General features: G+C 42.2%; 1 protein-coding gene across 1 annotated transcript in view; it reads right to left on the bottom strand.

The window, feature by feature from the left end:
* The window catches only part of Pde3a (phosphodiesterase 3A), a 35,865-nt gene extending 16,259 nt beyond the window's left edge, over nucleotides 1-19,606 (bottom strand). Inside the window, exon 1 of the mRNA XM_090324451.1 lies at nucleotides 19,559-19,606. Coding sequence (XP_090180577.1) covers nucleotides 19,559-19,606 — 48 coding nt within the window. The remainder of the gene's footprint in view (nucleotides 1-19,558) is intronic.
* Nucleotides 19,607-23,344: the final 3,738 nt, after the last annotated feature.

Genomic DNA, 23,344 nt, shown 5'->3' with positions numbered 1-23,344 from the left:
TTCAAAGTCAGCTGGAACAGAAAAGATTTTGAAATTCTTAGCTCCAATTAGAAAGCCAGAAGTGGAGCTGTGGCTCAAAGAGAAGAGTGCCAGCCTTGAGTAAAAAAAAAAAAACCCAGGCCCTGAGTTCAAGTCCCATGAACACACACACACACACACACACACACACACACACACACACACACACACAATCATAGTCTGACTGTCCTGGTTTTGCTTTACACGGCTGATTGTGTTGGACTGATGATAACACATTTGTGTGTGTGTGAAGAATTCTAAGAGCAGGCATTCTAGCTTCATTGTTGGAAAGTTTTTGTTTTGCTTTTGATGTAGTCATCTTGGTAGGCAAATAGAGCATGGGAAGAAAAATCTCAGGGTGGAAAACAAAAAAGGAAGTTGGGATCAATATGGAATCAACATTAGCAGAGATGACACATTTGAAAGATTCCATGCGACATTTCTTACCCAACGTCACTTTTCAATGCTGGGAAAAAGATGAGTATAGTATGTTTTTAGACACATAATTTCCTCCATTTCGAATAGGTTTTTTTTTTCTTTTTAATCCCTTCCAACTTTTCTCTCTGGGTAATTTTTTTTTCTGGTATCCTAGAAACTGACATCTTGATCTTGAATTTAAGATGAACGGTTGTAGAGCAAATAATCTTCTCTTTGCTTTATGGCCTGCGACCCTGGGGCCAGCCAAAATGCATAGATGTGTATGCTTTCCGAGAGCCCGTTGATAATTTTAGACTCAAAAGGGGTTGGGAAATTTTTAAAAAATGAAATCATGCGAAAGTCGTACATAGAAGGCCTAACCTTGGCCTCCCCTCCGCCCCATGAAACAGATGTTTGCTTATTTTCATTTTTTTTCTTTTCTGGCAGGGGACGTGAGTTTACATTTGCATTTGCTCCTTGAGATGATATCTATCTACAGTAGGAGGAAAAAACACACAAAGCTCTTTGTCAAACGGCCTCCCAACAACATTCTCGCTGGATGGGTTCGTTGGAGAAGCCAGCTACAGCAAACCTGATGTCTCTGTAGGTGGGGCATTCGTCACAAATCTCCCCCCATTATTTTCAGTCCAAGGGGTTGGTATCTCCTACCTATGTCCCAAACAAATCCCTCCTCCAATCACACATACACGGGCTTATTATTCTGTTGATGGGTTCTAAGCACTTTCCAAGACACTCCTGAATTCACACGACTAGTTACAAAATGAATTCATGAGAAGCCGTGGCTTCCAGCTGGCATCCCAGCAACTCAGAAGGAGGCTGAGATCGGAGGGACTGCAGTTCAAAGCCAGCCCCTGGAGCAAGAAAAGTCTATGAGGACACGCCATCTCCAAGGAACTACCAAAAAAAAGTCAGAAGTGGTGTCGTGGCTCAAGTGGTAGAGCACCAGCCTTGAGTAAAAAAAATAAAATAAAATAAAACTTGGAGAAAGTGTGTGGGCCTTGAGTTCAAGCCTCAGGCCCTGCAAAATTAATAATAATAATAATAATAGTAATAATAGAATAAGGAATATTTTCAGAGGCACAAAAAGAATGGGCTTCTCTGATGTGAGCACAGTTTTTTTTAAACTATCACAGGAAGAATAAACAAAATTCTGCAAGTAAGGATGAGTTCAGAATGACGATAAACCCTGTGCCTTTTGGTCATTAGGAGAAATTGCTTGCAAATTTGCATTTGATGCCTTTGCAACAAGGCCAGGCGACACTAGAGGGCGGCAGTTGTGCCTTTGGAAAGATCAGTCCAGTTCTGGACTGGTCAGTCAGTCTCGTGTGCTTTTTCTTCTTCCACAGTGAAGAACAATAAGTAGGAGGCTGGGTTTCCCATGTCTTCGCACACATTAATAAAGGGCCCCCTTAGATTGCATCCTTACAATCATGTAACCCATAACTCGGTTAAATGATAAACATTTTCATTCTGCTGCTTATTATCCTTTTTTTTTTCTTTTCCCTGTTGCTCACTCTCTGCAGTGTGAAGACAGAACTCAGGATCTCACACACACGAGGAGAACTGAGCCACCACCAAACGACAGTCCCTGTCTCTTCCCTGTCCCTTTTTCTGACACTGAATGTATGACACAGACAAGCTGATTTAAGTTTTGTCGACGGGTCATTTTCCTGAGATTAAAAATGTTGCCATGATGGGCAAACATCAAAACTGGCACTGGAAGAGTTGTTGCTCATACTGATTATGATGATGAGAGTGGGGGGGGGGAGGGAGGGAGAGAGGGAGGGAGAAGAAAGAAAAAGGGGAGAGTGTGAACTCAGGGCCTGGGTATTTTCCCTGAGCATTTGGACTCAAAGCTGTTGCTTTACCACTTAAACCACAGCTCTACTTCTTAATTTTTGCTGGCTAAGAGTCTCTGGGACTTTCCTGCTCAAGGTGGCTTTGAACCTTGATCCTCAGATCTGAGCTTCCTGAGTAGCTTGGATTACAGGTGGGAGACACAGGCGCCTAGCAAGCCTCTATTACATATATATAATATAATCTATAACATACATAATATGGATTATATATTAGTTTAGCATAGTATAGTAGATAGTACAGTTACTATATTATATAATATGCCATATATTCTATGTACTATATTAATAGGATAACCATATAATGATAACTATCTAATCTCATCATAACTCTGCATAGCTATTTATTAAGCTGATTCACAGAGGAGTTACCGTCTCATAAGGCAGGTAATGAGGTCATTTCTTTTTGAAGCATGTCATCCCTTCCCTCGCTTTCTTCCAGTTTCTCCACCCTGTGTCTGCCCCACAGTTCACACACATTTTTCCTACCACACTTCAAAAACGTGTCAAAACCCAATGCCCCTCCTACAGCTCATCCATTATGACATATTTTATTTATGTATGTATTTATTTATTTATTTATGTATTTATTTATTTATTTGCCAGTCCTGGGTCTTGAACTCAGGACCTGAGCCCTGTCCTTGGATTTTTCTCAAGGCTAGAGCTCTACCACTTGAGCCTCAGCACCACTTCCGGCTTTTTTTTCTCTGTATGTGGTTCCGAGGAATCGAACCCGGGTCTTTGTGCATGCTAGGCAAGCACTCAACCACTAGGCCACACTCCAGGCCCCCCATTATGACCTATATTAAAAGGAGGCTTTCCCAAGCAGAGAGGGAGATCCAATGTCACAATAAATGTCAATGTAAAGGATTCCGTGACACCAGGGCATACAGTCGGGCCTTCTCTTCTTTCTAGGCTGGTGCTATATCACGTGAACCATGCCTCCAGCCCCAAAGTCAATGTTTTCAGAACTTAACATGTCTTTTTCTCCTAATGCAGTCCTCTTACAAATCATGAGGCTAGAATCATGTCTGAGACGACTTACAGAAAGTTTATCTAGTCACCAGGGAGGGACGACAGCATTTGTTGGGGATTTTTTTCCCCCTTCCTGTGTGTTTTTTTTTCTTTCTCCACCACGTTTTTTTTACTATATATATATATATATATATATATATATATATATTTTACAGTATTTACCAGGGGAAAGAAACCCATTTCTATTCATGGTGTGGCTCAAAAAGGAGCTAGGCAAATCAGACGAAACGAGGCAAAGCCAAGCTCAGAGAGACCTGCCCGATGGAACTGTCACCCCTCTGTGCACCAAGAATAAAATTTGAAGAAACCAAGAAAACATCTACGTCTGCCTCATCGACCAATATTGTCACTAAATCATCTACTAAGTATATGGGGGGGGGGATGAAAGAATGAATGAATGAATGAATGAGGTCATCCTAGGGCTATTCAGAGAGAGATATGGGGGGAGAAAATATGGGGGGATATGGGTATGGAGAATGACCCGAGTTGGTTTCAACAGGAAACCAGCTGTTTCTCAACAACAGGCCCTGGCAAAGGCCCTGTGTGCAGCCGCTTCCTCGACTCTGTCTGCAGAAGGAGGTTAGACTCACAGCGCACCTGTCCCACGCTGTCATCCCAGCTGCTCAGGAGGCTGAGATCTGAGGATGGAGGTTCACTGGAGATCAGAGTCTCATGAACTTTCCGGCCCAGGCTGGCTTTGAACCTGTGACCCTCAGATCTCAGCCTCCTGAGGAGCTGGGATGGCAGGCCTGAGGCACCAGCGCCTGGCTCTATTAGGTGGCTGACTCTTGTTTTCCAGGATTTCAGTGTCTTGGCATGCCACCTAAGTGCCTAAACCATTTAACCTACAGCCATTTCTCCCCCACTTACACGTCCATCTCTTCAGCTGTTCTAGAACTGTCCTCATCGCCCCCTGCTTTTTTTGCTCACAGAATAATGTGCATTTACCCTCTCCTTCTCGCTCTGATTGAAGATGAAGTCAACAGGAAAATAGAAAAAAAAAAACAAACCCTTAGCTGCATGCCTTCTTTCACCTCCCTTACCATTTCCACGCGGAAACCTCCATTGTGCCTGCTACCCACCTCTGCCTAATTGTTTGTGACTAAATTCCTTTTGCCAGATTGGGACAGCAAGAATACCAGGCATTTCCATTGGTTTCTATCGTCTTTGTGCTCAGCACACCATAGCATGGACAAAATGTAATTGCTAAACGAACGGGCTCCAAAAACAATAGAATATTCTTATCAATGGCTCTCTAAAGTCTGGAGAACCTCAATTATTATTATTATTATTATTATCACTACTAATATTGTCACTTAGAGTTCCAATTTTTGTTGTTGTTGTTGTTGGTCATGGCACTTGAACTCTGGGCCTGGGCATTTTCCCTGAGCTCTTCAGCTCAAGACGACCTCCCTACCCCTTGAGCCACAACCCCACTTTCTGTTTTCTGGTGGTGAATTGGAGATAAGAGTCTCCCTGATTTTCCTGCCTGGGCTGGCTTCGAACCTTGATCCTCCGATCTCAGCCTCCTGAGTAGCTAGGATTATAGATAGGATCCACCAGCATCCAGTGTTGATAATTTTTCATTTCAAATTGACTCTGAAAAAAAAATCACTTCATCCAATTAGCTCTCCCAGAAAGAGCTGTGTCCCCCAACCTAGACTTGATAACCAAGTGCAATGGAAAAGCCTGACACAATCCAGACACGGAGATAAAGGAAAACATGAAAACCATTCTTTTTTTTTTTTTAAATCAGTGGGAAAGATGGAGTTGGAGGCAGATATTTGCCAAGCAGCGTGACCCTAGGGTCAGGTTTAAGAGCAGCTCCTCCTATTTCAAAACTCTCTTTCTTCTGCATAAGGAATCTCCAGATTCCACCCCCCCCCACAGAAAAAAATTAGGTATAAGAATGGGGCCACATGTGGCCAAAACGTGGCCAATTTGTGGTCAGGTCTACTGTGGACAAAGAACTTGGACTCAAACATTTCCCTTGCATCCTGGGACGTCCGCTTGCTATGGCGGATTCTTGGGTAACACTGGAGAGCTTTCTGAAGCTCTTGAGGTACCACAGATGATATTCTGGAAAAACTCTATTGTCCTAATTGCAGCTGAGGAGCTGGGGAGAAGCCAGCCATTCTGGGAAGCCTGATGCCCATCTGCTGTGGAAGGCCCAGTGGGGCTGAGAGGGTACTGGGTTTTCAGTCCTCCTGCAGAGCAGAGGAAGGCTGCAGCCCACTTCTGGGGATGCAAATAAATGCGTCTCCCATGTGACCTGCTGTCATAAAAGGCTCCTGTCTTTCTGCAAAGCATTCAATTGCCATCTGGCAATTGAGTTGACGTCAGCAGGCACAGGAAAACAAGGCTTCCACAGGCCTGCCCCCCCCCCCCAGTCCTCCCGTCCCCTCCTCCTTTCCAGGGAAAAATCCTCTGAGTTAAGAGGAGTGGGGAGAGGAAGGGAAGGAGACCTTAAAACAGATTCCATCCCCTCCCTTCCCATTTCATCTCTACTGTTTGAAGAAAGAGCTTTAAAGCCAGATTAGCACTGGTATTCAACTATCTAGAGCTCTAAACATCCAACTCTCCAAAACAAAGCCAGTGAGACGCCACAATAGACTGGTAAGAGGAAAAAGAAATGGTCAAGGCTGGGTACTGGTGATGGCTCCGGCTGGTCAGCTCAGCTCCTCAGGAGGCTGAGATCTGAGGATCGCAGGTTCAAAGCCAGCCCGGGCAGGAAAGTCCAGGAGACTCTGATCTCCAATGAACCACCAGAAAACCAGACGTGGAGCTGTGGTTCAAGGGGTAGAGCGCCAGCCTGGAGGAAAAGAAGCTCAGGGACAATGCCAGGCTGGAAAAGAAAAGAAAAAAAAAAGAGAAAGAAAAGGGAAGGAGGGAGGGAAGGAAGGAGGGAAAAAAGCATCTGTATATATGTGCATATATATATATATACATATGTGTATATGCAAGAAAGTATCTGTATATGTGTACATATACATGCATATAAGATATACAGATTATATATTATACATATATGTACGTATATACACAGTATATATTATATAAATACATGCATGCATATATGTATATATCTGAATGAGCCCCTATCATTTTATTCAGATTACAAATCCTTACTGCACACTGAGATTTTTTTTATTCTTGGAAAGCGGTTTTTGAAAAACTCATACTACAGACTACATTAAGGCTACAGTTAATTAGTATTTACCCATTTGGGTAGCTTCATTACATTACTCTATTAATTCTCTTTCCTATGTTTTGCTTTGTCATCTTTTACAGAAATCCTAAATATTCTAATATTAAGAGGAAAGCAACGAGGGGTGTATCTGTAATAAGATAGATTATTCATATTTGTACAGAAATAATAAAGACCTTACAAAGCAGAAAAGTGGTGCTAAGAGGAAAGTGGCTGAAAAAGAGTATGGGGGGTATGTTTTTATGATTAAATTTGTTTTTAAGGGGACTGGGCGGAGGGAAAGTGGGAGAAAAGCACGGGAGGGGGAATGACAAGAATGTCCTCACTGCCTTACCTATGTCACTGTCACGCCCTCTGTGTGCCAGCTCGACAATAATAACATTTAACAATAGATCAATCAATCTGAGAGAGAGAGAGAGAGAGAGAGAGAGAGAGAGAGAGAGAGAGAGAGAGAGAGAGAGAGAGAGAGAGTGGGAGAGAGAAGAGAGAACATGCTATTCAATGCACATTATGAGGAAATGGATTCAGCAAAGTAGCTGGGGTGTATTTCCTTGACCAGTGTGCACGATGGGCGCATGCTGAAAATACCACCATGCAACTCCTTGGCACCCTACATTTATGCAGATAAAGATCTATTTCTAAGCCAGGCACCAGTAGCTCCCGCCTGTTACCCCAGCTTCTCAGGAGGCTGAGATCTGAGGATCGAGGTTCAAAGCCAGCCCGGGCAAGAAAGTCCATGAGACTCTGATCTCCAGTGAACTACCAGAAAACCAGACGTGGAGCTGTGGTTCAAGGGGTAGAGCGCCAGCCTGGAGGGAAAGAAGCTCAGGGACAGCGCCTGGGCCCTGAGTTCAGGCCCCATGGCTGACCAAAAGGAAAAAAAAAATCTATTTCTAAAACAGCTGTATCAAGGCGCGTCTTGATTGAACGTATCAGTTGATGAACCCATCATTCTCCACATCTCTCCCAACAAAGATGTTTTGGGTTTGTTTGGTTTTTTTTGTGTGTGCCAGTTCTGGGTCTTGAACTCCCTGTGTTTCCTCCATTCCAGGCTGGCGCTCTACCCCTTGAACCACAGCTCCACGTCTGGTTTTCTGGTGGTTCACTGGAGATCAGAGTCTCCTGGACTTTCCTGCCCGGGCTGGCTTTGAACCTGTGATCTCAGCCTCCTGAGGAGCTTTGAGGACAGGCGGGAGCCACTCATACCTGCGTTGTGAGTGTTTTTTATACCAGAAATCAGATTCCCAGGGTCTTTTTTGGTCTTGTTTTCATTGAGCTAGCCAACAAGGCAAGGCAGAGAATGGAATTTCAGCCTGTGGACACTCAGCTTCACACAATGCAGTCGCTGCCGCTGTTTCAGTGAGCAAGGGAGGAGAAGATAGGAAAAAGACTGACTTACTGGCTGACCCGGGGTGAGCATTTGACTCTTGCACACATAAACACAGGAGGATATTAAATGCAAGCAAGGTGTGTTTGGAAACACACCAACGAGTCCCAGAGATTCCTGGATCCCTGTTTCTGGGTTTCTAGAAGGTTCCTGGAACAAAAGGTCATTAGTAGTTGCTGATTTAGAGGTAGTGTCTTCCCCGAACAGATAAACTAAGCCAGGTTTTCACAAACACCTGTCACTTGCTAACTACTGTTTTTTATGTGCTGTGCCTGCGAGCTGCAGAGATGGAGAGGAAAAGAAATCCAGGCGCTCTGGAGCTTCAGACAGAGGGGGAAAAAATGTCCTTTTGGGAACTGGAGAAAGAAAGAGACCAGGGAACGGCGGACTTCATGTGTGTTTTTCTGCTTTTAAGGAGGGAAGAAAGGCCTGACATTTTCTAGAGAAAAATCACCTAAAACAAAGGAATTTTTTTAAAAAAATGTTCTGGGCCGGGAGCATGGCCTAGTGGTAGAGTGCTTGCCTAGCATGCGTGAAGACCCGGGTTCGATTCCTCAGTACCACATACATAGAAAAAGCCAGAAGTGGAGCTGTGGCTCAAGGGGTAGAGCTCTAGCCTTGAGAAAGTCCAAGGACAGTGCTCAGGCCCTGAGTTCAAGACCCAGGACTGGCGAAAACAAAAATGTTCTGAGAGATAGACCTCACAATAAATGTCTCCTTCCCTGTGATTGTGATTTTTCTTCTAAAATAATGGGTGGGGGAAAGGAGAATCAACTGAGAAAACATCCAGAAACTGGCTTGGTTTTAGAGAGAAGCTGAGAGAATGGAGGAGAGAAGAGAGGGGAAGAAAGGGGAGGGAAGAGAGGGGAGGAAGGGGGGGAGAGAGAGATGTTGAACTTGAATGATTCACTTGAAATCGATCGAATCCACAAATTAGACTTGCTCTTGCATTAAGAAATGATTTTGAGTTGAGCTAAAATATCTCATCTCATAGTCAGGCTGTTTTGAGTTATTACTCCATGTCACCACGCTAGGAAAGAACACTAGCTTAACAATGCAAGGTATGTATAATCTGTTATATATGTGTATATATTAGAGTGTTAAATATATATATTTATGAATATATATATTAAATCAAAAGTCTGACATTTGCCAGGAATCTGCATCTAGCTACCTCAGGAGACTGAGACTGGAGGATCACAGTTTGAAGCCAGCTCAGGTATGAAATTCTAGAAGATTCTAATCTCCAAAGAACCACAAAAAAAAAACAAACCCAAAACATTAGCACACAGGAAAGAGGTAGTTTAAGTGGCAGAACGCCAAGCCTTGGGTAGAAAAACTAAAGGAGAGTGTCGAGGCCCTGAGTTTCAGTCCCAGGACCAACACACACACACACACACACACACACACACACACACACACACACACACACACACACACACAAGCTATTTTCCAAAGCTTAACAGAATTTTGCAAAACACAGAAACCAGAATTATATACCTCAAAAGCCAGAGAAATATGATCATTCTGAATTAACCAGAATGACATGTGACATTCGATTGTGATCTGCCATTCTAGCTACATTTCATGTCTGTTATGTCGATAAGCTGTTTCAAACTTGCTGGTTGATGAAAAAGTCCCTTATTCTAATGCTTGTCATAAGTTTTAAGCAAAAATTTAGAAAGAACTGTCTTCTGCTAATTTTCTTTTTAAATCCCCAAGCTCAAATCTGTGTGTTGTGAGGAAGCTGGTTTAGGGGTGAGGGGTGGGTAGAAAAAATCTCAGTCATAAACAAACCTACAAGCTATAATTTTCTTGATCACAAACCTTCCATTTGCCTCTGTAAACCCCAGGAAAGCACACCACGATTTCCCTCGCTTGTTATTCATCTTTCAAAACTTATCTTTTACATGCTGCCATCAGATCACAAATGGCAGAAACCAGATCGGAGGGGTTAATCGACTGCATTCACCGTCAGACCTAGCAAGGGCCTGCATTCTGCAGGTGGAAAGAAGGGGCCGGGGAAGGAACTTTAGTACAGGATTGTGCATTTTTATTGTTCAAGTCTCAGCAGGCACTATGGCTCTTGTTCACACACACACACACACACACACACACACACACACACACACAAACACACACACTAACAAAACATCATCTGCAGCAACCGAAACAGCACCAGAGAAGAATCCGAATTCTCCTGCCAGACCAAGTGCAGAGTTTATCCACCAACGACTGAGAACCCTCACAACTTGAGATACATTTGGACTTCTGAAGAATATGTTTATATATTCTCAACACATATTGATGTTTTAAGACTTTTAGCAATTTTAATATTCCTGATTTTTTTTTTAATCTCAACTTTTTTTTGCCAGTCCTGGGCCTTGAACTCAAGGCCTGAGCACTGTCCTTGGGTTTTCTCAAGGCTGGCGCTCTACCCCTTGAGCCACAGCTCCACTTTTGGCTTTTTCTATGTATGTGGTACTGAGGAATCAAATCTGGGTCTCTGTGCGTGCTAGGCAAGCACTCTACTACCAGGCCCAGTATTCCTAATATTTCTTTTTAAGATTACAGAACTGATTTTGGACACCATCTTTACTCCATTCCGATCCCAAATGAACTGTTGTTCATCCTTCAGAAATCACCAGAATCTACAAAATCATACAAATCCCTTACCCTAGACCACCAGAGACTATGAAATCATCCTTGACCCCTAAGGCTCCAATGGTTTCTTTCCTCTCCAACTTCCATCCAAGACAGTCAACATCGGACACGAAGGGGTTGTCAGCTGTCTTCCTCCAGTGGGGTATTTTTTTAAAAAAAAACTTTGATTATTACTATACTGGGGCTTGAACTCAAGACCTGGGCGCTGTCTTTGAGCATCTTCTGCTCAAGGCTGATGTTCTACCACTTGAGCCACACAGCTCCACTTTCAGCATTTTTAGTGCTCAATTGAAGAGTCTCATAAACTTTCCTGCCAAGGCTGGCTTTGAACCACAATTCTCAGATCTCAGCCTCCTGAGTAGTGAGGATGACAGGCCAGTACCTGGCTTCCTCCTCCTTGTAAATCAGAACATTTTTGATAGCTTAATCCTAATCAATTTCATAGTTAAAATCTTACATATCCATCCTAGTGGAAATACTGAAATAATTATTAAACCACCTGAAGTTTACTTGAGATTTTTCTTACAGTAAAGCAAAAAAAGAAAAGAAAAGAATAAAAGCCAATTAAAAATTTAATTCTAGGACTGGCAATGTGGCTTAGTAGAGTGCTTGCCTAGCATGCTGAGGCCCTGAGTTCAATTTCTCAGTTCCATATAAATATTATTTAAAAAAATTCAATTTCATTTTGGAAATAGGTTAGTCTTCCTTTTTGTTGTTGTTGTTGTTGATTTGTTTTTTACAAAATACAGGACATTCTATTAGTACTTCCACTAAAAATTCCTGATAAATATTTTTGGGGTGACATTCGTCTTCAATCATTGATAAACTAAATTCCTGCAGAGGCAAACATTCCCAGTCAAGCCAATCTTTCATCTTACCCATTTTCTCAAAGATGGCTCCATCCACAAGATGTTAAGTGACACGCATAGAAATCTGAATGGGAAGATTTCATTTATTTCTTTTTAATTCTCAGTCTGGTCCCCTGGTTGTTCTTCATACCTAACTCTGTAGAAGATTCTAGTGGGAGAAGATCTATGTCCAGGGAGATGACAGTGAGATTTTGCTGGGTTTGATAGACCAAAACTATGGAAGAGGAGGAAGAAGAAGCAGAAGCAGGAGGAGGAGGAAAGAAAGAGAGAAGAGGGGGAAGAGAAAGAGGAGGAGGAGGAAGAGAAAGAGGAGGAGGAGGAAGAGAAAGAGGAGGAGGAGGAAGAGAATGAGGAGGAAGAGGTGGAACAAAGGAAGAAGCAGCAGCAGAAGCTACCACTAGATGTTTTGGAAAACCAGATCTTATAATTCAATTCTGTTTGCCCAAATAAGATTTACTAAACATCTGCTCCATCTGGTCGACCAGATGGACGAAGAGTCTGGCACCCCATGGGTCTGTAGGGAGTGTTCTTGTCACCACAGCTGTGGGTAGTAAGATGGGGATGGCAGCAGTTGATGGTGCTTCAAGCTATCATTTAAGAGATAGTATTAAGTCAGGCACTAAGAGCTCACACCTGTAGTCCCATCTACTGAGGAGGTTGAGATCTGAGGATCACAGTCAAAGGCCAGGTAAACCCATAAGACCCTTATCTCCAATGAGCCACCAAAATGCCAGAAGGTGGAACCGTGGCTCCAGGGGTAAAGCACTAGCCTTGCAACAACAAAAAGCTCAGGTCCTGAGTTCAAGTCCCAAGGCTGACACAAAAATAAATAACTATATAAATACACGGATAAGAGAGAGTATGCGTATTTACTGCCTCTATGCTTTTATTTATTCAATGCCTTATGATATAACATATTCCACAAAAAACCCACAACCTGAAACGATGAAATATGTCATTAAAGTTCCACATATACTCCCCCACCACCACCATGGTAGAATGAGACCCCTATTTCTTCCAAGATCACCCCTTGTCTTTCCTATCACACCCCCATCTTGTGTTCACATCCATTCACACAAACTCCTGCACAAGGACCGGACTTGAAAAGTGTATCCGTTCCAGAACATTCCAGAAAACAGAATTATATAATCTTTTGCTTGGACAGATGTGTAGCTTTAAGAAGATGAGGGTCATAAATCTTCTCCTCCCTCCCCACCCATGGGCTACTGGGCAAGTCAAGGGAGGTGGACTACTCAGAAGCCATTCCTTCTCCCCCATAAAAACAGAGCCACCTGCCCCCCTCCACCAGCCATCTGCAGTTGGGGTGAATGCATGAGGTTTGAAAGCTCTACAGACTTGAAGGGAGACTACCTCCTGAACTGTACCTAATAAATTACATTTACGTCAGACAGGCTTGGCAGAGGAAAAAGCCATACTGTATTTCTGTTGGCCCAAAGTGCCATGTTTTGTTAGAACAGCAATTCTGACATGTTTCCTTGCTTTCACACTTCTTAAGACTGTTCTGGAAAAAAATAAAACAAACCAACACTATTTTTTTCTTTTTTAAAACAAGAAAATTTGATTTTGCCGTGATTGAAGTTTCAGAGACTTGAAATGCAGAAGCCGATACAGTTATAGCACTTATGTTTCGAATTAAAATTCAAGTTTAACAAGTCATTACATTTTCTTTTAAAAGGAGATGATCTGTTTTGAACAAACCCAGTAGTGGGAAGAACAAGTAAATTTCTGATCTTATCCTGGAAATTGCTGGGAAATAGAAAGTCAGAACAAGCCAGAGCTAAAAATCAGTCTTAGTAAGAGGCCAGCATGCAGGGATGGGAAAATCTTTCAAGTCAGAATAACTTGACTAGATGACAACTTAATTCTCTTTTAAGCTCAATAAACATTGGCAACTTAGGAAAACAACAACAACAAAAATAACTTTTCAATCCGGGTATCAGGGTATGCCTTGAATCCTAGCAACTCAGGAGGCTGAAAGCTAGAGGATCACAGTTCCAAGCCAGACTGGGCAGAAAGTTTGCTAAACTCTATAACCAATTAACTAGCCCAAAAATAAATAGATAAATCAATAAAGCAGAGCTGGTGGAGTGGCCCGAGTGGTAGAATGCTAGCCTGGAGTGAAAAAGTTCAGGGACAATTTCCAGGCCCTGAGGTTAAGCCCCAGTCCTGTCACATAAAACAAACAAATAAATTATATATATATATATTATATGTATATATAATATATGTATATATATATATATATATAGAGAGAGAGAGAGAGAGAGAGAGACAACCTCAGTAGACAAATCTGCAAAACTCTGGCTCCGAAATAATTGGCAAAAGGCTGGGCTGGAGGTATGGTTCAACTGGTAGAGTGCCAGTCAAGCAGTATAAGACTATTCAGAGTTCAAACACCAGCATCAGTATATGCTTGCATGCACACATGCACACACACACACACACACACACACACACACACACACACACACACACACACAACCATACTGTCTAGATCCCTATAATGTCAAAAAGAAAAACATCACATATATATATATAATAATGATGTCAAATCTATTACGTTTCCAAGTAAATTATCTAAGTGTGTGTATGTGCGTGTGTGCATGCATGTGTGTGTGTGTGTGTTTGTGTGCCAATCCTGGGGCTTGAACTCATGGTCTGGGCTCTGTCCCTTGGTATTTTTGATGGTGCTCAGAGCTGGCGCTCTACCACTTGAACCACAGCTCCATGTCTGGTTTTTGGTGGTTCACTGGAGATCAGAGACTGACAGATTTTGTTTTTCCCTGTCCAGGCTGGCCTGGATCAACAATTCTCCAATCTCAGCCTCCTGAGTGGCTGGGATGCCAGGCGGGAGCCACTGGTCCCAGCCACTAACTCAACCACACAACACTCAGTGTGTGACTGGCTCCTGCGCGGCCTCATGGGGGCTGGTGTCCCCGGGCCATGTGTCATTTGTCATGTCCACTTGTCTCATCTCCGAAAGGAGGTCACTTGATCAATATTCATATCCACAAACCCAGGGGACACAGGCTCCGTGCATGCCACAGGCTGCATGATTGTGCATCCAACCGCAGAGCTTGGCCTTTAACGGTGACCTTCCTTCAAGGTCATCTGCTCATGTCCCCACGCCACAGAAACTACACGGCACTTGCACACACGAGTGTGGGGGAGACAATGCTTTTGTTTCCCCCTGTTTTCTACGACAGGATCTGCTCAGGAAAAAATGACTTCACAGCGTGATGGAGAATCGCCTGAACAAGTGGACAAGCAATGGAAAGGAGAAATGCTTAGGGGAGGAGGAAAAGAAAGCAAGAAGAAATCAGCTGCCTGTTTTCCAGACAAAAGGGCCAATGGGGATCGGTCTTCATGGCCTCCTGAGCAAGGGAGTGCTGTGATTTCCTCAGGACTTTCCAGCAGACGCAATGATTGGGGGTTTGGTTTCCTTCCCTCTTCTCCTGCCCCTCAGGAATGGACAGCAGGCGGGGAGGACAGACAAGGGCTTGATTTGGCATCTAGAACCAACACAAGCTCATGTGTCTTCACAGTAGGCCAGGCACTGCTGCCTCCCGCCTGTCAGCCCAGCTACTCGGGAGGCTGAGATCTGAGGATCCCAGGTTCAAAGCCAGCCCGGGCAGGAAAGTCCAGGAGACTCTGATCTCCAGTGAACCACCAGAAAACCAGACGTGGAGCTGTGGTTCAAGGGGTAGAGCGCCAGCCTGGAGGGAAAGAAGCTCAGGGACAGCGTCCAGGCCCTGAGTTCAAGACCCAGGACTGACCAGGAAAAGTAAATTCACGGGTGGACCTGATTTTCCTCTCAGGACTGCCGGGCCGACGAGCTCATTCTGTGACTCCCCCTGATCTTTTATCCCCCCCGCCAAAGCACAGCTTGGTCCCACCAGAAAAGAAAAAAGGAGGAAAAAAACCCCACGTTCATGGCCTCCTGAAAACAGCATCTCAGTCCCTGGCTTGGCATTGACTGGAGCAGAGCCCAGGGAAAGGAAAGTGCTCTGGAGGTTGATTCAGCATTTAGCATCTTTCCTATATTTAGGCCACCTCGTTTGGAGGAAGGGGGGGTGGGAAGAGAGAGAGGGGAGGGAGAGAGAGGGGGGAAGGGGGAGGGGGAGGGAGGAAGGAGAGGAGGAGGAGGAGAGAAGGAAGAGGAGGAGGAAGAAGAGGAGGAAGAGGAGAAGGAGGAGGAGGAAGAAGAAGAGGAGAAGGAGGAGGAGGAAGAAGAAGAAGAGGAGGAAGAGGAGGAGGAAGAGGAGGAGGAAGAAGAGGAGGAGGAGGAAGAGGGAGAAGAAGAGGGAGAAGAAGAGGAGGAGGGGAAAGAGGAGAGGGAGGAGGAGGAGGAGAAGGGGGAGGAGAGGAAAATCTGAGAGACTGGCACAAAGAGAGGAAGAGAAAGAGAGGGAGAGAGAGATGGAGAGAGAGGGTGAAAGAGGGACAGGGAGTAGGGGAGGCAGGAGGGAGGGAGGGAGGGAGGGAAGGAGAGAGAGAGAGAGAGAGAGAGAGAGAGAGAGAGAGAGAGAGAGAGAGAGAGAGAGAGAGAGAGAGACTTTCTCTTTTTATTCATCGAAGCTAGCCTGAACAGACAAATCTGGAATACTCTTCTCTCCAGTGAACCAGCCAAAAAAAAAGCCAGAATGGGATGTGTGGTTCAAGTGGTAGAGCGCCCGCCTTGAGCAAAGCAGCCACATAGAAACTTGGAGAGCCTGACTTCCAAGCCCTAGTTCTGGCATGCACAGACACACAGACACACACAGACTCTGTCTGTCCCCTCCCTTGGGGACGAGGTGGGGCTCTTTCTGCTTCAGACACCCAGTGAGTCTTCCAGGTAGGCGGCCTGAGCGCCAGCCATCACCCACCTCTCTTCTCCCACTTGAGATCTGTCCACCCACTAAAATCTACTCGCTGGCTCTCCATGCTCCTGGATGGCGCCCAGGCCTCAGGGAAGGGGGTCACCTGCGCCCAAGATGTCCACCATCTCCTGCTTTCCAGCTCTGTCCCCCACCACCTGGCTCTTCTCCTCCACCAGCCCTTTGTAGACACGCTGGACCTGCCCTGGAATGGAGTCCTGGTTCCTCAACCACATTCTCAGGGAGATCAAGGTAGAAAAGTCCTCCCCACCTTCCAGGGCCTTGAGATCTGGGGGTGTCCCCCAGCCATCTTGGGGGGGTCACTGGGTCCTGCAAGGTCACTTCATTCTGCTGGGCCTAAAACCAATGCTGTTCTCCAGCCGGGAATTCCATGGCTCCTTCTCATCCCTCTCTCCATCCGGGAATTCCACTGCTCCTCCTCCTCATCCCTCTCTCCATCCGGGAATTCCATGGCTCCTTCTCCTCACCCCTCTCCCTCCAGGAATTCCACTGCTCCTCCTCCTCATCCCTCTCCATCCAAGAATTCCACTGCTCCTTCTCTCCCTCCAGGAATTCCACTCACCTGTCTCCATCTGGGAATCTCCCACTCGTGTAACCCCACAAGCCATGGCTTCCACTCCTCACCACCCCATGTCAGAATTGTGCAAGGAAATTGCCACACGCCTTTTCTTTTTTCCCTTCCTTTCATTCCTTCCTTTGTCTCCCTCCTTCCTTCCTTCCTTGTTTTTTTCTTCCTTTCTTTCTTTCTTTCTTCCTGTCCTTCCTTCCTTTATTTTCACTCCTTCCTTCCTTCCTTCCTTCCTTCCTTCCTTCCTTCCTTCCTTCCTTCCTTCCTTCCTTATATCATGCTATGTTTTATGAAGAATATATAGTAGCCCCATACCGGGGACTCAGGCCTGTCACTTCAGCTACTTAGAAGACTGAGATCTGAGAATCATGGTTCAAAGCCAGCCCGGACAGGAAAGTCCCGGAGATTCTGATCTCCAATGAACCACCAGAAAACCAGACGTGGAGCTGTGGCTCAAGTGGTAGAACACCAGCCTTGAGCTGAAGAGCTCAGAGACAGCGCCCAGGCCCTGAGTTCAAGACCCAGGACCGATGACAACAACAACAAAATAATATATAGTATATAATGTATGTGTAATACATAATATATAGTGTACATTATTATAATAGAGTATAATATAGCATTTAGAACAACATATAGCTATGTCATAACGTAATATATATAGCATCTAGTATGTAATATGTAACATAATATAGTACCACAGGATAACATGCTATGCATTATATATGCACATATTGTATATATGTATATATACATATATACTCATGCCCTATACATATATACATACAATATGTGTATATATACATAGATTATACATACAATATACAATAATACCATATGTACTATATATAAAATTATAATAATCTATGTTGTTATATAGTGCCTAATTATCTGTAATAATATATTTAGTGTATTTAATATATATAATATATAATTATACATTATAATTATATATAATATTTAAATATATTATATAATTATATATTATAATATATTACATATAACATATATATCATATGCTGTAATATATTATAGCATACAATATATTATATATTATGCAATTATATAATTGCATTATATAATAACACACTACACTCATATATAACATGTATTATATATGATATAGTTAATATGTAATATATAACTACATCATACATAATACATATATCTCATATTTATGAGATATATGAATCATGTATTGTGGCATGTATTTGTATGGAGGGGTATATAATATACATGTGTATTTGTATGCACAGATTTTAAATAACAACATATCGCATGCATGAATAGGCATACAGAGATAACTAAAATAAATCTGCACACGCAAACATGAACATGGCTGCTGACTTTGACGGGACATGTCCTTGGCATGCATATCAGAAAGTCTTTGGAGGCGCTGATTAGACAGTATGGCCTTGCATTTTATTCACATCCATTGTTGCCTTGGAATATACTCAATAAATGTCACCACGCCATTACCAAGTTTGCAGAAAAAAATTCAAATTTCACCTTAGGAACACCCCTGAGCAGAATTGTCAGAAAAAAAAAGAGCAGGGGGCTCAAATTGATATTGGGGTGAGGAGAACTCATAGCTTCTCGAAACTCAAGCCCAAACAACTAACTGGCTTTTCAATTTAAACGAAAGACAGTTGTGGAACCCTCGGGAAAAGCTCACAGCCTGCAATTCATTGAGCATTTACTATGCCCTACTTTCCCAGGCTCTGTTCACAAGACTTCCTGACAGAAGAAAATATATGAACAAGAGAAGTAAAAAAGAAAAAAAAGATCCCAGATTTTCAGCTCACGTGTACAGACGACCATGAGAACAATGACAGCGATGCTTTCTTTCACAAAATGCCCCCAAGAGCAGCGACCATTGGCTGAAGTGTAAAACTCAGCCCTGATTCTGTCAGACCAAGTCAATGTGGCAAAGCAAAGCAAATTCTCATTGTCTAATTAGGTCATTAAAGCACAGACATGCGTCATGGAACATTTTCTCCTGGCCTCAGACATAAAGTTGAGACAATGAAAACAGTCTGGTACTATAGAAAGGTTTCGAATTTGTTTCTTTTCAACAACAACAAAAAATAAGAATAGGTCTTTTCATCTTTCCATTTCTCTTTGCTAGTTAATTTAGAGACAGAAAGGGGGCAGTAGGAGGGGGGGGGAATCTTCTAATGAGTTCAGAGTTTTATCCTGATTATATTTCAAAATATTTAACCAGGAAGCTAGAAGGAGAGGCCAAAAAAAAAGAAGAAAAAAATCCATGGGGGAGGAAAATTATCAAAGGACATGAAATAAAATCAGAGCCACTGGGTTGGGGATAAAAAAAAATAGAATGAGTACACACCAGATGAATATGAAATAAAGAAATAAATACAATCTGCCCTCATCCAAACACAGGCCGTGGAGGAGACTTCAATTGTTCTTAGGGTGAACGAATGTATGCCATCTGCCTTTAGGGCAGGAAATCCAGAACTTTAATTACAGCTAACTTAAATAAAAAACAAATGGTGACCAGGCGTGTGGCTCTCTCAACAGAAAACTGGGGGCTCAAAGCATGAAGAGATAATAATAATAATAATAATAATAATAATAATAATAATAATACTCTTACCTGTGAACCTCTTGGGCCGCGTTTATAATCCCAGTCTGACTGTCCCATCAGCTGTGAAGATAATAGGAGAATTACGGTCAGTTCAGAGTTTGGGGTTCACATCACAGAACCCTGAATTCATTCACATACCCCAGATTTTCCAGCTGGCATTGAGCTGATCTTTCACCACCTGCTCTTATTTGCAAAGGTATTTTAATATCAGTCTAGGATTTAAAGGGGGCGGTGGGAAGGGATACAAGGCTACTTGTTGACATGTGTTCTTTATTAAGAACAAATTAGGCAAATGAGGCCAAGCTCATTTGCATATCACTACACCCAGCCTGGGGAAAGATTCCCAGAAACCCAGGACTGGGCTCTGATCAATCCCCTCACGAATGGCTGGTGACCCAGAAGGCTGAAGCAATTCAATCATGTTCAAACCCTATTTTTTTTTAATTTTTATGAAATCAGGGAGGGGGGGAAAACCCAAAAAACAACCCATGAGGTGCAAAGAAACAAAGTGATGTGAACTGAAATGTGTTTCCCAGTGTCCCAAATATATATATATATATTCATCCAGAAGACACCGAGATTGGATGGTGTTATTCTGACAGAAGATTCATGGAGGGGGGAAGAGTATTCAGGAGAGAAATAAACGCTGTGTTCCTCCACCTACGAGCTTCAGGGCCACAAAATGAGGCAAGGCCTGCAGTGAACTCACATGCGTACAGCCTCATCAAGGCCTGTGAGCTCGGCCCTGGGGGCCCAGGCTTGGCATTCCACTACTCGGGAGGCTGAGATGTGAGGATCGCAGGTTCAAAGCCAGCCCGGGCAGGAAAGTCCAGGAGACTCTGATCTCCAGTGAACCACCAGAAAACCAGACGTGGAGCTGTGGTTCAAGGGGTAGAGCGCCAGCCTGGAGGGAAAGAAGCTCAGGGACAGCGCCCAGGCCCTGAGTTCAAGACCCACGACTGACCAAAGAATAAAAGTGATGGGGGGGCAGATAGCTAGCTAGAGAAAGTAGTAAAACTCAGCTAATGAGCAGCGAATGAGCCTGCATACAAAGATTCAACTCAATTAAAAGGACTGAGTTCCATCCTGCCCACAGAAGGGTCAAACTTGAGGAGGGAAAACTAGAATTTTATCTGAGATAATATGGAGAAATCATCTATGTTGGGTGAATTAAGTCTAAAGGTACATCCATCACTACGATATGTATTATAGCCGATTATATATTAATATTAGCATATTAATAAGTTATATATTCTATAGTAATTACTATAGAGTAACCCTTTATTATGTATTACTACCTGAAGCATATCGCAGTACACAGTACATTATATATGTATATGTAATGTATATTTTACATATTATATATGATTCTTAGAAAGTGCTCATATTTCATAAGTATTACATGTAATTATAGTTTATATTACATATATATTGTATATATGTGTATATACAGTATACGTTATAGAATATACAACATATATATTATATGTATACATGTCTATATACATATTGGATATGTACACATATCATATAAAAGTACCTGTATGTTACGTATTATATATTATATGTGCATTTATACAAAGAGCATAGTGAAAAATAGTGTGTATCATTTATACTATATAATTGATATATAATATATTCCATATAGTAAATAGAGAATGCAGAGCATAAGTTATACACTATACATATATTTTACATTTAGCCACTTACATTATATGTATGTATTTATAATAATAGCATAGTTTAAAATAATATGTTATTTATGTATTAAAAGTATACCCATTATACAATATGAAGTAAATCATATGTTCTATATACATGTAAGTTATAAATATAACATCTGTAAAAATGCCACAATTAAAAGGAGGGAGTGGACAAGGAAGCCATGTCTCTTACAGAGTGAATTAGCTCCAAGTATTTTCTATGAGTGTGATAAATACCACACAGATGGCCCATTCTTATTAGTTAATATATAGGGTATATTATACACTACATACTATGTATTAGATATTATATACACTGTAGATTATATATGTGATCTGATCTAATGTAATGTATATTATGTAATATGCAATGTCTTATATTAGTGTACAATGTACAATTACATATGATATACATAATATATAATAATATAATATGAACGATGTGATATATAATATGTAAGATATAACATGCAGTACTATATTAATGTATAATATATAATTACACAATTCAACATATAATAGCATAATAGGTGCGATGTGATATATAATATATAATATTATGAGGTATAATATGCAATATATTATAAGAGTGTATTATATATAATGATAAAACATGTTATGTATAATATATAATAATACAATATGTATGTGTGATATAAAATATATGTATGGTATGTAATATGCAATGTAGTATATTAATGTATAACATGTAATTACAGAATACAGCATATAATATAATATACAATAATATAATATGTATGGTGTGGTATAGAATGTAGAATATGTATGATGTAAAATATGCAGTGTAATATCAGAATGTCTAATATATAATTACATAACATACTATAATATTTAATAATAAAATATGTATGGTGTGATGTAAAATATCAAATATATATGGTATATAATGCACAATGTGTTATATTAATGTATACTTTTTTCTATTCCCCCTTTCCTCTTAAAGTGAGACAGATTCACCTATAAAGATGTCTGTTTCTCATCTTACGAATGGTGGGATTGAAACAGCAGCACCAGAATAATGATAAAAATAATAATATTGGGGGAGCAGGGGCGGGAAGAAGGCTTAAACCCTGGCCTCAAGTCTTATAAACATGTAGGCCTGCCCGGGTAAACGTTTTATTCAAGAGCCTGGCTTCTCTGTCAAGGAATGCCTTTCTTCCCAAGCTCGCTGGAATGGCAGCTGCCTTCTCAAAAGCAGCTTTTTACAAAAAATTCCTGGTGCATAATGTCTTCCACGTTTGCTACTGGGGTTGATTCTCTGCAATTCCTAAAGTGTACGTCCAGAGTCAGAAAAAAAAAATCTAACAAAGTCAGAAGGGGGGAAATGGAGAAGAGGGGAGGGAGGACGAGAAAAAAGAGAGAAGGAGGGAGGGGGAGAGATGAGCTCTGAAAGCAGAAGAGACACATGGCTGTGCAGGTCACAGCTCTGCTGTTTATCTGGGCCTTTCTGAGTTCTGGAAGTGATGTTTTTACTTTCAGAAAGGACCAAGAATCTGCGTGCCAGTACCTCCCGCCTGCCTGCCTACTCAAGAGGCTGAGATCTGAGGATCAAGGTTCAAAGCCAGCCTGGGCAGGAAAGTCCATGAGACTCTGATCTCCAATGAACCACCAGAAAACCAGACATAGAGCCATGGTTCAAGTGGTAGAGCAAAAAAAAAATTACTCAGGGTCAGCTCCCAGGTGCTGAGTTCAAGCCCCACAACTGACAAAAAAAGAAACGATACCTAAACAGATCCCCGAATGCTGGCCTTAGGGAATCGTCTCCTAACACTCAAGTGCAGGAGTCTGTATTTGCAGAGCCAGCTAGCCAGACACTGGAACCAAGTTCAAGGCCGACGCCCTGTGTCCTGACTCCCTGATAATAAGGAGCCTGAACCAAACAAGTCGCCCTTCTATTACTTATTATGCAACATGTATGAATTTATTTACAGGTGCATGAATTGCTTCCTGACATATAATAAACAAGTGCAATTTCCAAGGCTGTGCTTTTCAAATGACACCCGAAGATTTACATTGTGAGAGAATTGTTAAAAAAAAAAAAAGAAGTCTTTACAGCCAATCAGTCAAGAAA

This window comes from Megascapheus bottae, chromosome 35 (genome assembly GCF_031878675.1).
Source record: "Megascapheus bottae isolate mThoBot1 chromosome 35, mThoBot2.hap1, whole genome shotgun sequence".
Lineage (NCBI taxonomy): Eukaryota > Metazoa > Chordata > Mammalia > Rodentia > Geomyidae > Megascapheus > Megascapheus bottae.
The sequence above is the reverse complement of the archived record's forward strand: the minus strand, read 5'-3'. Positions and strand labels throughout refer to the sequence as shown.